At 52.7% G+C, this 18,706-nt stretch overlaps 7 protein-coding genes across 7 annotated transcripts; 3 read left to right on the top strand and 4 right to left on the bottom strand.

The window, feature by feature from the left end:
• Positions 1-204: 204 nt before the first annotated feature.
• CDV56_106418 (fungal specific transcription factor domain-containing protein) lies at positions 205-1,457 on the top strand (the record flags this gene model as incomplete). Its single annotated transcript, XM_026760037.1, has 3 exons — positions 205-1,015; positions 1,199-1,336; positions 1,390-1,457. The coding sequence occupies 3 exons, from the start codon at positions 205-207 to the stop codon at positions 1,455-1,457; spliced, it is 1,017 nt and encodes a 338-aa protein (XP_026613837.1).
• A 1,641-nt stretch (positions 1,458-3,098) lies between these two features.
• On the bottom strand, positions 3,099-3,860 carry CDV56_106270 (uncharacterized protein; the record flags this gene model as incomplete). Its single annotated transcript, XM_026759889.1, has 1 exon — positions 3,099-3,860. One exon carries the CDS (start codon positions 3,858-3,860, stop codon positions 3,099-3,101), a length of 762 nt encoding a protein of 253 aa, XP_026613836.1.
• Positions 3,861-4,232: 372 nt separating this feature from the next.
• On the top strand, positions 4,233-5,119 carry CDV56_106189 (uncharacterized protein; the record flags this gene model as incomplete). The annotated part of the gene is made up of 2 exons (XM_026759808.1): positions 4,233-4,412; positions 4,466-5,119. 2 exons carry the CDS (start codon positions 4,233-4,235, stop codon positions 5,117-5,119), a joined length of 834 nt encoding a protein of 277 aa, XP_026613835.1.
• A 316-nt stretch (positions 5,120-5,435) lies between these two features.
• Positions 5,436-10,504, bottom strand: CDV56_105828 (uncharacterized protein; the record flags this gene model as incomplete). The annotated part of the gene is made up of 8 exons (XM_026759447.1): positions 5,436-6,197; positions 6,242-6,457; positions 6,508-6,554; positions 6,598-6,871; positions 6,922-6,981; positions 8,128-8,670; positions 9,237-10,109; positions 10,160-10,504. 8 exons carry the CDS (start codon positions 10,502-10,504, stop codon positions 5,436-5,438), a joined length of 3,120 nt encoding a protein of 1,039 aa, XP_026613834.1.
• A 312-nt stretch (positions 10,505-10,816) lies between these two features.
• Positions 10,817-14,745, bottom strand: CDV56_105505 (ankyrin repeat and protein kinase domain-containing protein; the record flags this gene model as incomplete). The annotated part of the gene is made up of 3 exons (XM_026759124.1): positions 10,817-12,542; positions 12,586-13,506; positions 13,553-14,745. The coding sequence occupies 3 exons, from the start codon at positions 14,743-14,745 to the stop codon at positions 10,817-10,819; spliced, it is 3,840 nt and encodes a 1,279-aa protein (XP_026613833.1).
• Positions 14,746-14,976: 231 nt separating this feature from the next.
• On the top strand, positions 14,977-16,658 carry CDV56_105364 (uncharacterized protein; the record flags this gene model as incomplete). The annotated part of the gene is made up of 2 exons (XM_026758983.1): positions 14,977-15,377; positions 15,494-16,658. 2 exons carry the CDS (start codon positions 14,977-14,979, stop codon positions 16,656-16,658), a joined length of 1,566 nt encoding a protein of 521 aa, XP_026613832.1.
• Positions 16,659-16,881: 223 nt separating this feature from the next.
• Positions 16,882-17,950, bottom strand: CRF1_2 (glycoside hydrolase family 16 protein; the record flags this gene model as incomplete). The annotated part of the gene is made up of 4 exons (XM_026758875.1): positions 16,882-16,947; positions 17,025-17,495; positions 17,547-17,821; positions 17,869-17,950. 4 exons carry the CDS (start codon positions 17,948-17,950, stop codon positions 16,882-16,884), a joined length of 894 nt encoding a protein of 297 aa, XP_026613831.1.
• Between the last annotated feature and the right edge of the window lie 756 nt (positions 17,951-18,706).

Here is an 18,706-nt window from a genome sequence, read left to right as displayed (position 1 = left end):
TTCCGCCAGAAGGTCGTACAATGCCTTATATTGGGAGAGTACGCAAAAGGGGGGCCATATGTGCTCGAGACGCTCATGTTATATATTGCGTGGAGTTATTCTTCCGGAGTGACGCTGAAATTGGGGTATGGATCCTCCTTGGCACTATAGTACAGCTGGCAATGCATATGGGCTACCTCCGGGACCCGCATCATTTCCCCCAGTATGTCTCCCTCTACAGCCGAGATGCGGAAGCGCGTCTGGGCTACTATTGTTGAGCTTGACCTTGGAATCTCTACTCAACTGGTCCTTCATCGACTGATCAAGCATTGGCAAACTGATACGGGAGGGCCGTCGAACCTTCACGACAACGATTTTGATCGAGCCACGGCTAATATGCCGGCTTCGCGGCCCGAGAACGGACTCACACATATGCTCTACCGTCTTGTCAAGGCAAGGATGATGGCAACAATCGGTTTTGTGTGGGATCTGGCGACTGACACAAGGCAATATCCCTACACGGAGATAATGAAGATGGATAGCATGCTTCGAGATGCGCATAGCACAATCCCGTCATGTCTCCAGTGGCGTTCTATGGTCCATTGCATCGTGGATTCACCCCAGATGATCATGCAAAAGGTGTTCTTGGAGATTATGTTCCACCGTGCGCAAATCGTGTTGCATCAGAGAAACCTGCATAGCTGGCAAGCAGACACGCAGCATGACTACTCCCAGAAGGCATGTCTAGATGCAGCGCTCAAACTTCTCGACTATCAGCACGTCCTCCAAGAAGAGACGCAGCCGTTCTGCCGATTATACCAGGAGCGATGGCGAGTCTCCTTTCTAGTTAACCATGATTTTCTGCTTGCCACCAGCATTCTGTGCTCTTACCTACATCAAGCTCGTGCCCAAAATAAAGGATACGAGGGCGCTGTGATCGGGGCGACCATCTGGACGTCGCTCCAAAAAATATATGACATTTGGCTTCGTTCTAGCCGCTCTTCGAAGGAGGCACAGAGAGTATTGAAAGCTCTGAGTATGATTCTCGGAAACCGCAATTCTACCAATAGCGACAGTGCAAATGACGAGACAAAGTCATTGCTCTTGCAGGTTTCGCCGGCAGCATTGCATTAATGATACCACCTGTCCGGACCCGCAAGGTAAGCGCAACCTGCCATACCTGTTGACCGGCGCCGAGGCCTGACAATTGTCTGGATAGGGAACCCTGCCCGTTTCAACATTCAATTCCCCGACTTTGATGCGACGGCGTTGGCTGATTGGTCTCCGTCAAATGACGGCATTGAAAGCTTTCCAATCACAACACCTGCTTCCAGTGTCGACTGGCAGATGATCGACAGTAAGCCCTGTTGGTGGCCCATTGTCGTTATCTAGCTTATTGACAAATTCTAGCCGCGATAAATGCTATGCAAAGTCCCGGTGGCGAGAGTTCTCAGTTTCCGGACGGCGCTGGACGTTAATCATGCATTAATGTCTCACCTGGGTCCAATCGCAAAATAAAAGAAGTGCTATAGTTTTTGAGGAGCTACTCAGTGAACGCGGTTGCCTTCTTTCTGCCTAGAGTACAGCGATGGACTGACTTGCCCGGGTTATACGATGGTTATGCAGTCCCGCATCGCCTCATTTGGACACGGTAACTCAAGCCTAGATATGGACAACTTCTTATTCAATGGGAGGTCCACTCCACTGCGCAGTCGAAGACTGTCTCTACTTTATTACACTGATTGACAACCTTGGACATTTTTGCCCATTGTCCTCCTAGCGAAGTGACTGTTCCCGTTTGTCGATTGAGTCTAGAGAAAGAACGCAGGGTACACCAGAGACAAAGTGGCTCGGTAGGGAGACTAATAAAATAAGTTCAATTATGTACTGACCCTGTCAGTCACATTATAGTGTCATCACCCGGGAAAGACTTCATGGCCAACCTCATCAGCAAGCTGGAGACGCTGGAGATAGTTTACTCAGTATGCGTCTTGACTGTGCCGCAATTTAGAGGCTTCCCTTGCTCTCTATGGAGTGGGATTAGCAGTACTGGCTATCTCAGATTTATTTAGGACCTTGCTGATGTGAGTCAGGCCCTCATGCAGGTTATTAGACATTCCAGTGTTCTGCAGAATATAGAGTCCTCAGTACCATACTGTGTATTCCAGAGGGAGCGGTCCATCATAGAATGTCTGTACATGTTGCTGCATTTAGCCATCATCAAAAAGAACAAGCTCATGATGAACAAACCCCATCCTCTACTGTAACGAAGAAATCCACTATATTAATTATATCCTCCATAGAATCCCATAGCCTTACCAGCGTATAAATGGAGCAATCTATCCACCCTTCATAGTCTTTAACCCCTTCTGCTTCATCTGGATCTGGGAATGCCTCAACAACCTTTGATTCCCTAGTTGCACAAAACCTTATTATGAGCTTCTTCGAAGCTTAGAACACTGGGAGGGAGTTTCTTCAGCTCGGCAAGATAATTCGCGGAAACAACAAGTTTCTCGCCGCCTGTACGATGGTTACTGCAAGCTCTTTCCCAAGCTATGGATGAGACATTGCCTTACTGTCTTCTGTCGTACTGACGCGAAAGCTAAGGGAATCCTTGTACTGTGTATGATTTGTGTTAGAGCAGATCACGCATGAACCTTAGAACTAATATCCTTGCCTTCTGGTAGCTCTCCAAGTAGATTGCCTTGGACTTCTTGAGTAAAGCATCTCGTCGTGCCTTCGCTCCCAGCTGGTCGCCCCACAGAGGGACCTTTGATAAAGACCTCTTCGAAAGCAAGTTAGAAATAAAAATGGATGCGCCCAGGAGCAGCCGCAAGCGTGGAAACCGATATTAATTGAAGGTCCATTGTTTCGTCGTTGTAAAGGAATGGATCTATGGGTATGATATCATCTTTTACATATATAGTTATCGGCTTGAAGCTATCGACTAGAAAGACTACGAGCCTGGTGTTAGTAGCGTAACAGAGATGGATGTTGTGTAAAATTCCAACTTAGGCACACTCAATCTGCGGCATATCAATGATTATTCTAAAATATACTCATTTGTGGAAACTCCTTCTGTAAACAACGACACTGTATCCCGATGCCTCGCTACTCCATTACCAGCCGAACTCGGCATGTTTGCCCTCATCATCGACAATCTTCAGGAACAAATCTTTGTTATCCCCCTCAACAGCGGCACGGGCAATAACCTTCCCACCCTCGTCAGCATCCTTGTGCCCTTGGAACCCTCCAAAAGCCGTACGGCAGTATCCAGGCTCGACTAGAACAGTCGAGATATTTTCCTCCCGGAGTGCAATCATGTCGACGGCCGAGATCATATTGACGGCTGCTTTGCTGCTGCGGTATACAGGAAATTTGTAGTTCCAGGCGTTGTAAGGAGAGCTTTCGGTCAGGGCAACACCAAACATCCCCAGGCCACTGGTAACCGTCACAATACGGCGCTGAGGATAAGTTGATTTACGGATCAGCGGGAGAAAGGTCTCATTCATGACAGCCACACCGAAAACATTCGTTTCAAAAACAGCGCGGAGGTCCTCACGGAGAGTGGCATTGGGTTTTGGTGAGCGGTTGATGCCGGCATTGTTGACCAGGATATCCAGGTGGCCGAATTTCTCTTCGACCATTTTAGCGGCACGGAAGATGGTCTCGTCGCTATCCAGATCAATAACAACCGGCGTTAAGTCTGCATTGCCAGTCTCAAAAGCAATGACCTTGACGGCCTCGTCGGCCTTGGACTGAGAGCGGGCGCCGACGACCAGCTGGTATTTGTTGGTTCGGGCCAGGACTTTGAGACTTTCGTGGCCGAGGCCCTGGTTACCGCCAGTGACAAGGATAACGGGTTTGGAATTGGAAGCCATGAACGTGTTTGTAGATGTTGTTGTTATTGTTGTCGTTGTCTGAGATGTTGCATCAGCCTTGATATAGCTGCGTGCTCGGACTTAAGTTACGGGATTTAACAGCCCTGTGCCTTAAGCCCGGCTGCCAATGTTGAATGCCCGGCCTTTGAACTTTGCCCGGCGCTATTACCCAGTAGAGGGTCCTAAATCTATCCTTAAAGATGCACAACAGTTCCCGATTAGGAGGGGTTCCCGGTTCCAGTTAAGTTCCACGCAATGATACCCGTATTCCCCGATTCCCTGTGTTATTTTTATACATATACATGCCGTTTGCTTGAAGCAGGGGGCTTCTAGACGGAGTCCTGGTTAGTTTAACCCACACCAACTTCTAGGATGACTGATCAGGCAGTCACCCCTGTGTGGGACGCTGTCTCGCAATGGATTTCAGTCACCAACCCGGATTTGGAATACTGGTGGAAGCTAACCGGTCCACACATCTCCTATATGATGGTGGCGGCTGGCTATACAGTCGAGGCACAGTATAACGCACTGTTGTTTCATTATCATTGGATCGTAAGCTTATCACCTGCAGAGAGTCCTCTGGCTTTTCCTGACTGACCATCAAGATTCCTTACTTGGGTCCAGCGCTGAGAAATGATAGCCGGCCCAACTGGAAGTCTCTCCTCGGCAACGAGGGTTCTCCAATCGAATACTCGTGGAAATGGAACACGGCCAAGGGCAAGCCCGATGTCCGCTACTGTTATGCGTCTGTGCGCCGCATCATGAGTATGGGTGGTCGAAAGCAGGTTGCTGAGGAGCATCTCCAGGAGCTGCGCTCCCTCATCTGCGCCGTCTCGGGTCTTGACCCAGACTTCCCGGAAGATCAGGAAAGGCCATTCACTAGCAGTCACTACACCACCGCGACCAAAGACAACTTTGGCGAGCTGCCGGAGATTCTCCATAGCTACATCTACTACTTCGATATCGCACCCGGCAAGTCCGTGCCAGATATCAAGTTCTACACCCCGTTCGCCGAGTGGGCAGGGAACCTGATAGACTGGATGGAGACACGTGGCCGTGGTAAATACGCAGGGGAGTACCTCGATGTGCTAGAGCATCTTAACCAGCATCGTAGACTCGAAGACGGCAAGGGTGCCCATATTTACATTAGTGCTCTGATCAAGAACGATGGGGAATTGTATATTACCTCATATCTTGGGGCCGAAGCAGTGGACCCTTTGCGGCAGGAGGAGCCACGCCGGAGGAGTGACAGCCGCTGAGCTGCCAATCCATCTCTTGACAGTCTGGACATTTCGCCGTAGGGGGTCGATACTTTCAGTGGAATCAGTTTGATCAATCTGATAACACACTCACTCTGATATACGTCCTGCTACCTATGACCATTTATCTGGTGATTGAAATAGTGCTGGGCTATTATCCGCGCTTTGGGCAAGTTCAGATAGGAGAACCATGACCGACTGCAGGGAATTGGAGAGCCTTTTCAACCGCCAGTATCATTTTAAATCACTGCACCACTATCCAACTATCTGCTTAAGCATAACCAGTCCTTGCTGGCACTGCCTGCACCCCATCTGCCTAGGTAAACTGCACCCCCAGATCAATATACCAGAACCCCGTGACTGCAGTCGCCGGCGGGATAAAGCTGGTAATTGCCCCCTCCTTAACCACCTGCTGTCCATCTGGCGCTGTCAGCCTCATCGCAACAGGCGCAGTGATGGGTCCCTTGCCCTGCGGGAGGACCCAACTGCCATACCGCTCCTGCGGCCGACTACTTGTATAGTTCGGATCGTGCTCGAGTGCAATCCAGCTCCCAGAGCCACCGGCCTGTACCTCGATACTAACCACCGAGCCCGGGCCGTTGGTATTCACCGCGCTCAGAGCAAAGTAGTACGGCCCCGCGCCATCATGGAGCCAGATGTAGATGTTTCCCGGCTTGGGACAGGGAACGCGCCGGTAGCGGATGGGAATCACGCCGTCGGTGAGACTGCCGTTTCCTTGTAGCCGGCCCATGGCGATATCGGAGAGGTCCATGTGGTGGGATCCTTCCGGCAGGGGACAGCCGTACTTGAAGTCGATTTCGCCGCAGTGGTCTGCGCCGCTTCCGCCTGGTCTTGTGAGATTTTGCGTTGGAGTGACGAAAGGGGTCGACTTACAGCACCATTTTGAGTTCGCGTCGCAGGGACAGCTGTCTACTATCTCGAGGACGATGGGATCGGTATATCCGCTTTCACCGACGGCGTAGTCCGTCCCGTCGGCTTTGGTACGGATGAGCTCGAAACACTCGCCGCAGGAGAGGTAGTTGTCGGGATTGCCGGATGCAGCCAGGGATGACCAGAACTATTCACTCAGCGTTGTCACTTCAGAGTTCTGTGTGTACTCACCTGAGTGTAATAGTCCCCGTTTGGGGCGGCGAAGTTCCCGCGAAGGGTTACATTAGCAGGGTCCTTGCAGAGGAGTGGATACGCGGTGCAGAAGGCGTCGCAGGTAGAGCCCAGCATGGGGTCTGTCCAGCTGGCAGTGACGCTGTTCTTGGTGCAGAGGCCGTACAAGCCGAACCCGCAGGCGCCGCCGCTGGTCAAACCAAAGTGTGTTGAGCGCTGTAGCTGTCAGTATGGTTTGGTTTCGTGGGAGGATATGGGATACTCACGCTGTAATGCCAGTCCTCGTTCGAGGTTACGCTATGTTGTTCTCCCCCTGCTAGTATCAGTCATGCTCGGAGTTCGTAGGAGAAACGTACACATTGTCCCGGACTTGCACATGGACGAATCAGGACTGCCGCAGCCGCCAGTACAGCCGCTCGTGCAGGACTCGGATTCATTATTCGAGAGACAGTAGTATGGACAGCAAACGTTATCAACGAGAGCCCACGACCCACATGAGCTGGCATTGGCCGCAGGATAAGGGCTTTGTGTAGCTGTAGCACTGGGGAATACAGTAGTCGTTGTGTAGCCTGATGTGTTGGCAGAAGATGTAACAGACCCAGAGGAAGAGGTGCTGGTGGCAGTCGAAGTCTACTCTGCGTTACACCCAGTACAAATAGTTCGATGGCGATAATACTTACACCTGTTGCTGGTGTGCACTGGTAGTAGTACGAATTGATCTCGACGCAGGCATTCCCACTCTGGCAGCAGGTAGACCCGGTATAAGAAATGCCACCACATTGGCCCCTTACTCTTAGTCAAAGGCCAACTCTGGTCAGGGGAAGACTCACCAAGCTGAAACGCAGCTGCTCTGCGCGGCAGCCACCGCAAGCGAGGCAAGAAATATGCCAAGGAGGAGCATCATATCATCAAACCATAATCTACCAGGTGGAAGCATTGTATTCGGAAGATATCTGTCTGATCTATATACCCTACTTGACCTTCCTCATTGAGTACGGAGAGGCACGTTTACCCCGCAAAAATCCCATCTCTACAGGATTCAGCCAGGTAAGACAAGCATGAGCCGAAACGGCAAAACTGCAGACAGGTTAATCTATTTAACCCTTGCATAAGCTTTGACAACCAGTCGATCCCTCCCGATTGGATACAATCTGATTACCTTATTTAACCGGAATCATGCCCTGAAAAATCTGCGTCAATCAACGCTCGAGGGATCAAGGGATCGGACCGTGATTCCGTTCAGGCTGCCAGATGACAGGCGACGAGAAAAGACGGAAGGAAAAGACGGACATTTTGACCTCTCGACAACTGCCAGGTCAGGATATTCTGTGTCAGATGAGCTTCCTAACTTGCGGGTCAGTGCGGTTCCCTTATTGGACTTACGATTGTAGTTTTAGCTGTCGAGGTCTCCAGTATACTGGGAGGGGAGATCCTTCATGAAGAGTCTACGGCAGATCAGCCTGACTTTCCGGGTCTTTCTACGCAAAATCAAGATCTTGTCATCAGTAGGCCATCATAAAATATGACAGAGAATCGGCCGCGGACTGTCAAGCTTGCCTAAGGTGGCAGCACTTAGGTCGATCAGGGACTAGTTGTTTTAGTGAAATGCGTGTCTACGCAGTAGGACAGGCAAATGAAGGCCGAATTCATGATTGTTCAAAAGATTGCAAACTGTATAAGCCCTTCCAACCAGATATATCGATCAAGTTAGACAACCAAGACAAATACTAAAAACGCAGGACAGTTGCATAACTCACCAGACCGAAGTCAACCAAGCAAGCCAATAATCAATAATCAACCAACCAAATCAGATAGCGCAAGAAAATCACCAAATCAAAAGCAAAACGGATTCGAAATCCACCGGAACATCAATCACGCATTCTCACCTCATAGTTTACCTGCATGAGGTGGGAGGTAATGATCCGCATATTCTCAAGGATATGCAGACTCTCCTTCTCCTCAGCCAACCACCTCATGCATTCAAACGAGCCGTCGCGCTTCAATTTGTAGAACTTGACCTCTCGACCGGTTACGATCGCGCCGTGGATGGTCATCCCGCGCTCCCTTGCAATCGGACTGTGAGATTCCTTTGTCATCTGTTCCTTCAACATAGCCTGCAGCTCTGCCAAGCACCATGGTCCTTGCTTGGGCTCAGCCTGGCAGAAGACATGGAGGAAGTTCAGACGGTCAAACGGGCCATATTCGCGGCTGACGGCAAGAGAGATGTGTGAGGTCTCTGATTCCTGATGATTGCCTAGAGCGTACTTCACCTCGGTCTCGTCAGGAAGATCGGACAGGTTGGGGAGAGAACCATAAAGAGGGAAGGGGAAATACCTCTGTAGGAGGTGGGTCCAGAGCACATATAGCTCTTCGCGGGAGGGAGACTCGGGGAGAAGCGCGAGCTTTTCGCGCACTTCGATTGGGAGATGCTGAGGATGAATTAGTATTTTTCCTCGCAAAGGGGTGGGATATTGACAAACCATTGTGTGTCTTGAAGTCATTCTGGGTAGTGTCTTTTTCGGCTGGGAGTTCGTAGATTGTGGTGAGAATGTAGGGTTGTTGGATGAAGAGAGAGGAGAATGATGATGAGAATATGGACTTCATGGTATCACTGCGATATTTATATTCGAGTCTTGAGAAGTGTCTTGAGATTAATACACGATGTTTCAAACACTACAGAGTGTAGATGATGGTGTCTTGAATATGTTTCAATTGCTACTATGGAAAACAAAGCAACGGACTCTGATACAATTCTTTGTTATTAAAGATATGTCTACAACAACGAGACAACAAAACAAAGGCATTGTCTCTGCAATGGACAACAATGCCGCTCATTGCTGGCCAGGTCTCAAGAAAGACACCAATGACTCATTGAGGAACGGACAGATTCTGATGCAACTCCTTTCGCTGGACAGCCCCGAAACGAAGATTGCCGACGTCGAATATCTACCACCATTAGCAAGACATCTTCAAAACACAAGGAGAAAGGACGTACTGCGTAAATTCCCTTGAGAAATGTGTCACCGAGGATATCCATAGTCATACTCCCTCTGCTCTGGATACCTCCGTAGACATACCCCGATTTGGCCTCGGCGAAGCCCAGATCCTCCTTTTGCACGACAAACTGCTTGTCTCCCACGGCAAACGAGATGACCGGAAGTTTGTCCACTGTCGTATTGGATGGGTAAATATACCCCTGACTGTCCTCGTCGTAATGTGCCCCAGGAATAGCATCATAAATTGCCTGACACGTCTCATCATCGACCAGCGCCAACGTCGTCCCCGTATCAGCAATGGCCTTGTTCCCCGACCTCGCAATCGTCTTGCCATTCACAGTCGCCGAGGCAGAGTCAAACAGCCAGAACCCCTGACTCTTGTCGATGGGGGTGTAGTATACCTCCTGGCCCGACGCCGTCACGGTATCCTGATCGATGAACCCAAACGTGTAGAATGACTCGCCCTTATCCGGCTCATCCGCGTCTTTCCAGGAACCCAACTTCGCGGTGAACAGTTCCGCAGATTTCGGGATGTCCTCTTGAGCGATCATATTCTCGACAGGCGTGCGGACAGCCTGCGGCTGAACCGTGTTGATATTGCTAAACGCCAGTCCCAGCAAACCGTCGCCGGTTCCCTGCTGGAACTGCGCGGAGAGGGTGTCGGCCAGCTCGATCGCCTGGTTTGTGACCTTCAAGCCGCCGAGCGAGATTGTATCGGTGCCTACCGTACCAGAGGCGGAGGAGCCATCACCATAGGAGATCTTCCACGTGGAGTCGGACTGTTCTTTGAATGTGCTGGACTTGCTTGGGTCGAAGACTGTGCCGGTGTTGTGCTGGGAGATGGTCGCCTGGGGGAGTTTGGTTGACCAGACCTACTTTCTTAGAATCTTGCAGGTTTTAAACGAGATACATGGTGCCTCACCCATAAATCCGCAGATCCCGTGTCAAAGTCCAGATTCAACGTCTGCGCCGGCGTCCCAATACTGACTGGCGCCAGGTACATGGCGTCATTTTGGACGTCGTCGGCGCCAACTTCGCCGGACTGGTCTGTATCCGCGATTCTCTTGCGCAGGACGTGCTGGATGCGGGCCTTGCCACCGACAGGCAGGCTAGTATACTGGCGGCCCGTCTGGTGAATAGAGCTGCCGAAAAAGTATCGCCCGCCCTTTGTAGGGGTGAAGCGGTACTTGCGCATGAGGTGGACATAGGACTTGATCCCGGACTTGCGGTAGTGGGGGTTGGGGAGGAGCTTGATCTTAGTAGCCATTGTGATTGTTTCTCAGTGATGGAGGGTTGAATGTAGATTGATGACTGAGTTGCGAGGCTTTTATGTCTTGCTAAAGATGTCTGCCCCTCATCACCGGGAAGTGATGCTGTGGCGCTGGACGCGACGTTAGCGTGTCGGAGAATCTGCACAATGACATGTTGAGCCTACGATCGTTCCATACAGGAAGGTACTCTCGAGTGATCTGCACAAGTAAGCTGTCATTTGTGGCCAAGGATAGCCAAGCTTCTTATCTTTGCTTGTTTAGAAATCAAGGGGTGACGTATAGACATTGATGGTCTCTTTCCAATAGTGTCATCCCCTCTTCATCTGTCTACTAACAATCCTCCCCCCCTCCATCTCGACCTGCCATTGCTTTTTCTGACTATCTACAGCCTCCAGCGTGATCATCCCCTCTCCTGCCAGACAGCAGACTAGCTCCTTCACAAAGGATTGATCCTCCTCCTCCAGCATTCGCACATCCGGCCTCCACCTTCCCTCTTCGTACTCCTCCTTCAGATCCTTCATCCTATTCTCTTTCCACTGCTCAGAGAATTTCTCCATCTCATACAGCCCCTTCCACTCTTCGAGATTCGGCTGCATCCTCGGCGTAAATCCATACCCGTATATGGCGGTAAAGTCCCACTCTCCAGGCTGCGCAATGTATTCCCCACTCAACCTACCATCCAACTCGCACGCTCGCTTCCCCCCCGCATCTCTCAGAATCCGTATCACCGCGGGAAAACTCCGGTAAGCCTCGGCAGCTCGAGCAGGCGGACCCTGTAATTCGTCATACACGAGGTTCTGCTCGATAGCTTGGTTCCTACTGGCGCCGGGCTTGTGGTCCGCCAGTCGTCGCATGTGTGAGCGGCGGCTGATTTCCGCGGAGTGAAGGGCTTGATCTAGGACTGTCCATGATGGGGATTTACTTGGATTGAGTTCGTTGATACGAGGGGCTAGGCCCAGGGAGAGGAGAAGTGTTAGCGTGAGCGGTTTGCCACGTTCTGCGGCGGCGAAAAGGGTATGGTGGCTGTTGGCATTGGGGAGATAATGTTGTGTATAGGCTTGCTGGATATCAGGATTCAAGTGGCGGAGGAAAGTCTGGATCAGATCGTGCGAGGCCTGGTCCGTCAGGACGGTGTTGTTGACGATCGCGAAGAAGATGTCCCTTCCCAGGTCGTTGAGGACGAGCGGATCCGCTCCCTTGCTCAGTAGGAAGAGGCCTCGTCGTGCCGGGTCGAGATCCGTGCCGAGGGCGATGGTCAACGCAGTCGCTCCGCGGCGGGACTTTGCGTTGATGTCTGCTGGAGGGGAGTGATGGAGGAAGATCTCGCATGATGCTTCGAATTCATCCTCTAGGTGGTAGATAGTGGCTAACGAATGCAGCGGAGTTTCCTTTTCAAACATGTTTAGGATGTCAATGTCCGGCATGGCATTGACGATCTTCGTCAAGGTTGGTAGGTAAGAATCGGGATAGGCTAGACGTGGTCCAACTATGGATGCCCACGTATGCAGAACCGTATCTCCAGCCGACAGAACAGATTCACTCAAGTCTGCCCCTGCGTTTAACAGCGCACAGACTACCCCTCCGTCCCAGACTCCTAGATCGGCAGCAGCGGCGATGGGAGTCAACGGCGGATATGCCTTGTCTTTGGCATTTATATCTGCTCCGGCGTCCACAAGTATCTTAACCAGATCCGTCATACGGGTCAGATGTTGCTCCCAGTGGCCGTGACGGATCCAGTAGTGCCAGTGGTGAGGGAGATAGCCATGTCGCTCGGGGAAGTATTTCGTTATTGCGTGCAGCGTGTTGCGTCCAATGGAGTCGACCAGACTGCCATCAGCACCGTGAGATACCAAGTACCTGGCTAGAGAGGATTCACCAAAGTACGCAGTCAAGGCAAGCGGAGTGGTGGATGCATCCGAGGCATGATAGCTTGCGTTGACATTGGCACCCAGCGAAACCAGGGCTTCGACGGCTGTCATGTTGCGGAAGAAGCAGGCCCAGTGCAGAGGGGTGCCGTGGGGAAGCTCAAATGGACTGTCGCTGTTAGATCGCTCTGAGCAAAAGACGGAGGACATACTAGTGAAGAACCTGGGTCTTCTCTGGAAATCCACCACTGTTCTCCTTGACAACGGGCTCAATGGTTGCGTTGATATTTGCGCCTCCCTCGATCATTCTCCTCGCGATTCGAGCAATCGAAATGTCGGGAATCAAAAACAGCCAGTGCATTGGACTGACCTTTTCCTGCGGGGTCATAGTCGAAGCGTCGGCACCCCTGTCGAGCAATAATTCGACCATCTTCGCGTGGCCAGCTTGGAACGCCTTGTACAGTGGCGTCTCTCCCTTCTCATTCTCCACATTGACAGGCGTCTGTCCGTGATCTAGTAATCCCTGAACGACATCAATAACCCCCAAAGCAGCCGCAGCGTGCAGGATTGTGTTTCGCTTCCGATCAACAACGCTTCCATTCTTCCTCTCCCACTTCAGGGCTCTGTTCCTGTCCCTCGCAGCCTCAACGACATCCTTCTTCCCCAGAAACGGATCCGAACAGAAGCCTCCGTTGGCCCTGAACCTTTCCCTTGCATCCTCGATCTTTTCCCCTAAATAACCGGGACTTGCAAAGAAATACCCCTCCGAAACGGCCTGCATCATCCACTCCTCCAACACACCCTCCTCAAACTCCGGCTTTCGACCATGCGCCTTCATGATCTGCACATATACCGCCCTTGCAGGTGAGTATCCCGCCCTCGCTGCCTCGGCCAGATACGCCAGCAGCCGATCGAGGTACGAGGGCTTTGCGCCGGTGACTGTCTGCGCTAGTCCAAAAAACACATCGCCGGGGAATGGCGGTGCGTTTCCCTCTTTGGTCAGGGCATATTGCTCTTCCAGCTCTGTGCGAACGGTCTCATCGAGCCGGTACCAGAACAAGGGACCTTTGTTATAGATCGGGTCGATGATGCCCACGTGAGTGTTTTTGGGTGTCAATTGGATGGAGGAGAGCCTAATGGTCAGCTATATTCCGTTGATACAGGAGTAGCGTAACCTACCAAGCTGCGTATGCCGGGGAGTCAGTTTTGATCAGACCCGGACCAGGAAGTGACCGTTTTCCGGGATCTTCGGACAGCAGCTTCGATATAGCTTTGCGCAGCTCCCCACGTATAGACGAGGGAATGTCCTCCTGGCTATACAGCAGCTCGAAAACCTGATCGGGAACATTCTCCGGGTCCTCATCCAGAACAGGCGCCTCACCGTCACTCGCAAAGATAGACAGCAGCACCAACCCAAAGCTATAGGCGTCGAACCTGAACATCAGCTCAGACGAAAACCCACCAAACCTCGCCAGATCACCATCCACCACCTCTGGAGCCAGCCACGCCGGCGTGCCCCGATAATCGCTCAACGCGAACTTCGCATCCGGCGCCTCCAAATCCACACAGACGCCAAAATCACTCAGCTTCGCCCGGAAGGGCACCCGGTCACTCGGACCCGCAAACACCAGCACATTATCCGGCTTGACATCCCCATGCACAATCTTCAGATTATGCAGCGCCTCCAGCCCATTCGCGACATCCAGCGACAGCTGATACCTCACCTCCACGCTCTGCTTCTCCGCGCCCAGAAAATCAGACAAGGGCATCATCGCAGCCTCCATGAACAGCACCGGCACGGCCATGTCCGCAAAGGGGAAATCGAACCCCCACGCCAGGAGGCTGGTGATGTTCGGGTGCGCGCGCATCGCGGGGTTACACAGTGAGAGAACCTCCAGCGCCAGCGTGCGCAGCTGGAGACGGTAGTCCATGCTGGCGGCGAAGCGCTGCTCCGCTTTACTGGACAGCGGCACATTGACGCGCTTGATGACTTGGCCTTCGTAGACGGGGTCGCTGAAGACGGTGAACTGGGCCCCGGCGCCGATTTTGGTCCCTCGTGTGGAGAGGTTGAGGGCCTTGAGGATCCGGGGGCCGTGGATTCCTGTTTGGGCGAGGATGGCGGTGAATTGTGACAGGGTGCTGAGGACGGGGGAGGAGCCGTTGCGTGTGGCGGTTATGGCGGATTCTAAGGGGTCGACCCATGAGTCTGAGTTGGAAGAGAGATTGAGGCTGTTGAGGTCGAGCTCGTCGATGTCTGTGGAGTTGGACCAGGCTTGGAGCGAGGGAGAGAGATCGCTGCTGTTGATGGTGTAGTAGTTGTCCTCGTCCGAGAGGGAGTTGAGGACTTCGTCGTAGGAGGAGAGGTCGGTCATTTCCAAGTTTACCAGAGTGATGGCACGAATATGTATATCATCACTCTGCGGGGTTCTTCAGGACTTCTTCTCTATATACGAGGGAGTAATTCTGTCAGCGACTGCAGTAGTCCAGCCTCATCCCACTTGGCGCCGTTAGTGTGCTTACTCTCAGCCTCATCAACCCCTCCTCGTCAATCGTCTGGCATTTCTCCTCTTTGCTTATTCTCATTCAGTCAAGAAACGTTAAAAATGGATGTCTATGGTACGGCAGTGACGGCCATTACCCAAGTCTACCAGGTAACCGTCTTCATCCAAGGCGTCATCTCCGACATCAAAGCCTTTGACGACGACCGGGCCGAGATCCGGCTGAAGCTCAATGTGCAACTCTCCACCCTGCTCTTCTTCAAACGCACCTTCTTCCACCCCGAGCATGGCCTCCTGCTCCCGGGAAAGGCGGACCCTTTCATCGCAGACACCGTCGAAGGGCTACTGGTGCAGATGCGAAAGACTCTCGCCGAGTACGAGCTCGTCGCCGCCAAGTACGGTCTCGTAGACGAGGAGCTCGCCATCGAGCCTGAAAAGCCTGCCAAGACGCAGGAGTCGCTGCTAGAGCGCGCAAAGAGCAAGGCCCGGTCGCTCAAACTCAAGGGGTACGACTGGTCGCTTTTCACAAGAAGAAGCTGAATCGCATCCTGGAGGCGTATACGAAGTGGTCCGAGGACCTGCGCAATCTCATGCAGCACATGTCACAGGATACGCTGGCCAGAATGGCGGAGAGCGATCACCAGGGACTGAGGAGCAGTGGTCTGGAGCCGGTGATGAAGCGGCGGACGCTGGCCGAGACCAAGGCGCCGGCTAATTACCAGAGCCTACCTGGCACGATCGCCGAAGAAGGCAAGACGACTGGGGGCTTCCGACTGGGGTGCTGGTCTTCCTCGGAGTCTGAGGCGATGACGGTGATTGTCGAGTACCACGAGTACGAGAGCATGCTCAAACGCGACGACCTCGAGCCGGACGAAATCGAAGAACTCAAAGAACCGATCCGCAATCTCGCCTGGCTGCTGCAGAACACAACCTTCACCGGCACGTCCACACCCTCCGACTCGCTCAACCAGCCAAAGATCTACGCCCTCGAATGCCTCGGCTTCATCGACCAACCCACCAACGAGCGCAGCGTCTTCCTCTACAGACTCCCCCCCTCAGAGCCCACCGCAGACGCAACCCTAACAACCCTACACGCCTTCATCAACGCAGTCGACAGCCAGACCAAACGTCCACTGAAGAAACCCTCCCTGAACGACCGCTTCAGCATGGCGCACAGCCTCGCCCTGACCCTCTCCAACCTGCACGCCTCGGCCTGGCTCCACAAAAACATCTGGAGCAGGGGCATCCTCCTCTTCCTCGAGACCCCCACCGGACCCAGCGCATCCGGCCTCTACGAGCACCGTCTCAGCCATTCGGCCCTCACCCCAGGCGACACGCCCAGAATCGTCTCCTACCTCAGCGACTGGGGCTACGCGCGCTCGGTGCAGCAAGGCACAGACATGCGCTCCGACTTCGAGGTCGAGCCGAATCTCTACCGGCATCCGAGCCGGCAGGGCCGGCCGACGCAGCAGTTCAGTCGCGAGCACGATATCTACGCGCTTGGGGTGGTCTTACTTGAGATCGGGCTGTGGGTGACGCTGTCGCGACTGATGGAGGGGAAGATCCGCGAGGCGGAGAAGAGCGGGCGGCTGCCGCGGCCGAAGAAGGTGCTTGAGGATCTGATTGCGCTGGCGCAGCAGGGGTTGCCGAAGGAGATGGGGGCGGGGTATACGAGGGCTGTGCTGGCCTGTCTGCGGGGGGAGTTTCGGGGACGTGAGGGGCCGGCGTTGGCGGTGGATTTTCAGGAGAAGGTTGTGGATGTTCTTGCTGGGGGGGTTGAGGTGTAGATGTAGAGATTGTATACCGGTTATGCTATTAATCTATTCAGATTCGAGCGAGTCTAGTACAGGTGGGTGGTTCTAGAAAGCAAGTGCAATAGCCAGTGCAAAGAAACAAGCAAAGAAGAACGATGGCAGGTTGGCTACGGCAGCACCGGTGTACAAGGCTGAAGCACTAGCTGAGCCGGATGCACTAGAAGCCGAAGAGGAAGAAGCAGACGAAGAGGACGAGCTAATCACACCACTGCTCGAGGTCTGCACAGAGGCCGGGTAAGTACTCGCCGCAGCAATCAACGGTCTAGAGGAGGTAGAGGTGGAGGTGGAGGTAGAGGACGAGGAAGACGAGGTGGAGGACGAAGAAGCGGACGCACTGACCGAGTTCGAGCTGTGGATGCCACTGCCGGTAGTCGAGTTCGAGGCCACGATACTGGTGTACGAGCCGGTCATGTCGGTGTAGTTGTACGAGGCGGCGGGGTTGTAGTTGATGATGTTGACCGACTTGACGTACATGGTGAAAGGGACATCGTCGTAATCCGTCTCGCCACCAGCCCACTCGATCGTTCCCTCGCTGTTGGATGAATCGCCTCCGGCCCAGATACCCAGCTTCACGACCATGGGTGTTTGAGGGTAGTTGGTCCCGTCGACGGCATCGGCATAGTCGAGTGTGCGTACAGATGTCCCGTCAATGTACCAGGTGATGGAGGCGGCGGTCCAGACGACTTTGTACGTGTGGAATTCGTCCTGGGGCGTGCTGACGGTCTCCCAGATGGCGCGGTCGTAGGTGGTCGTGTTGCCTTTGCCGAAATAGTTGGTTTCGACCTGGGTGGTGTCGGTTCCAGTGCATTCCTGGTCGCCAGTTAGCATCGTTCTGATATTGTAGAGGAAGCGGGTACTCACCCAGTCAATCTCGTCCAGATCGTCTGACTCCATGACGATCGAGCTGACGATACCAGTGCCATTCGCTGCTCTCATGACGACCTCGACCTCGCCGAAGAAGAGGTAAAAGTTGGTCTCGAGTGTAGGCGCATCGTACCGCTTGTTGATGGTGAATTCTGCCCCGTTGCTACCATAGGTGACGTTGCCTGCGATAGCTGTCCATTCATCGGAGCTGCCCTGGGTGAAATCGGTGGACAGGCTCCATTTCTTCAGACCGGTGTCGGGGTCACAAGTTGCTACTCCTGTTAGTTCCAGCCCGCTTTTGACTATAAATCTGGCTTACTGTTGGTAGGATTGCAGCTGGTATAGGTCTGCGCGGCACCGAGGGAGACAAAGGCCGAAATGGCCAGCAATGGCAGCATCATGTTGACTGTATGGCTATTGACAACAAAAGTGAAGATCAAACGAGTGTAGCAATTAAGAATGAGTATAGCCAAGGAATGTCTGGTTTATACTAGAAGACCGAGGGAGCAGCCATTGATGTATGGCAAGCGCCCAGCCACATGACGAATCCAGCGTTAACCCCGAGGAGGAACGGGCCATCGTTCGTCTGGCATGACACGCACTCTTGTTCGGACGTAAAAATGCTCAATTTCTCCAAGTCGTCTTCTCACTGCTTTGTAGAAGTACCGAAGGACAGCGCTTTGAAAGGTTACTGGTTGAGACGCGTGGCATGGTGGAGCGGGCTCCATCGACGGGGCGGGGCTATGGGATCGAATAAGCTTCTTCGCTATGAAATCGGATTCGGGCCGCTTCCAGGCAGAAGAGTTGACGGGAGATTATAATCATATTCAATTGAACTTGAAATATCCACAAGAAGGCCACTATCTGGTACTCTATACTGAGTAGAGTGGCCAGGTTTGGTTGTGCCCAGCAAGACCAAGACAAGGAATTTGGCCACCACAAGACTGAGACATAAATGAACGAGTTCTTGAAATAGAACTCATCCTTCCTTTGTCGGATTGCGCTGTCGAGATCCTATAAATAAATACAGCATTAACCCTCACTCCGAGTCCGAGGTCCATGAACTGCTTGAATATGGACCTAGCTCAGACCCACAATAATGATAGACACAGCTTGACAATGAAGGCATTGTCCAATAGAAAATAGGTACTCCATAT

The sequence above is a fragment of the Aspergillus thermomutatus genome (assembly GCF_002237265.1).
Source record: "Aspergillus thermomutatus strain HMR AF 39 chromosome Unknown NODE_114, whole genome shotgun sequence".
Taxonomy (NCBI): Eukaryota; Fungi; Ascomycota; class Eurotiomycetes; order Eurotiales; family Aspergillaceae; genus Aspergillus; species Aspergillus thermomutatus.
This window is presented reverse-complemented; position numbering and strand designations above follow the sequence as displayed.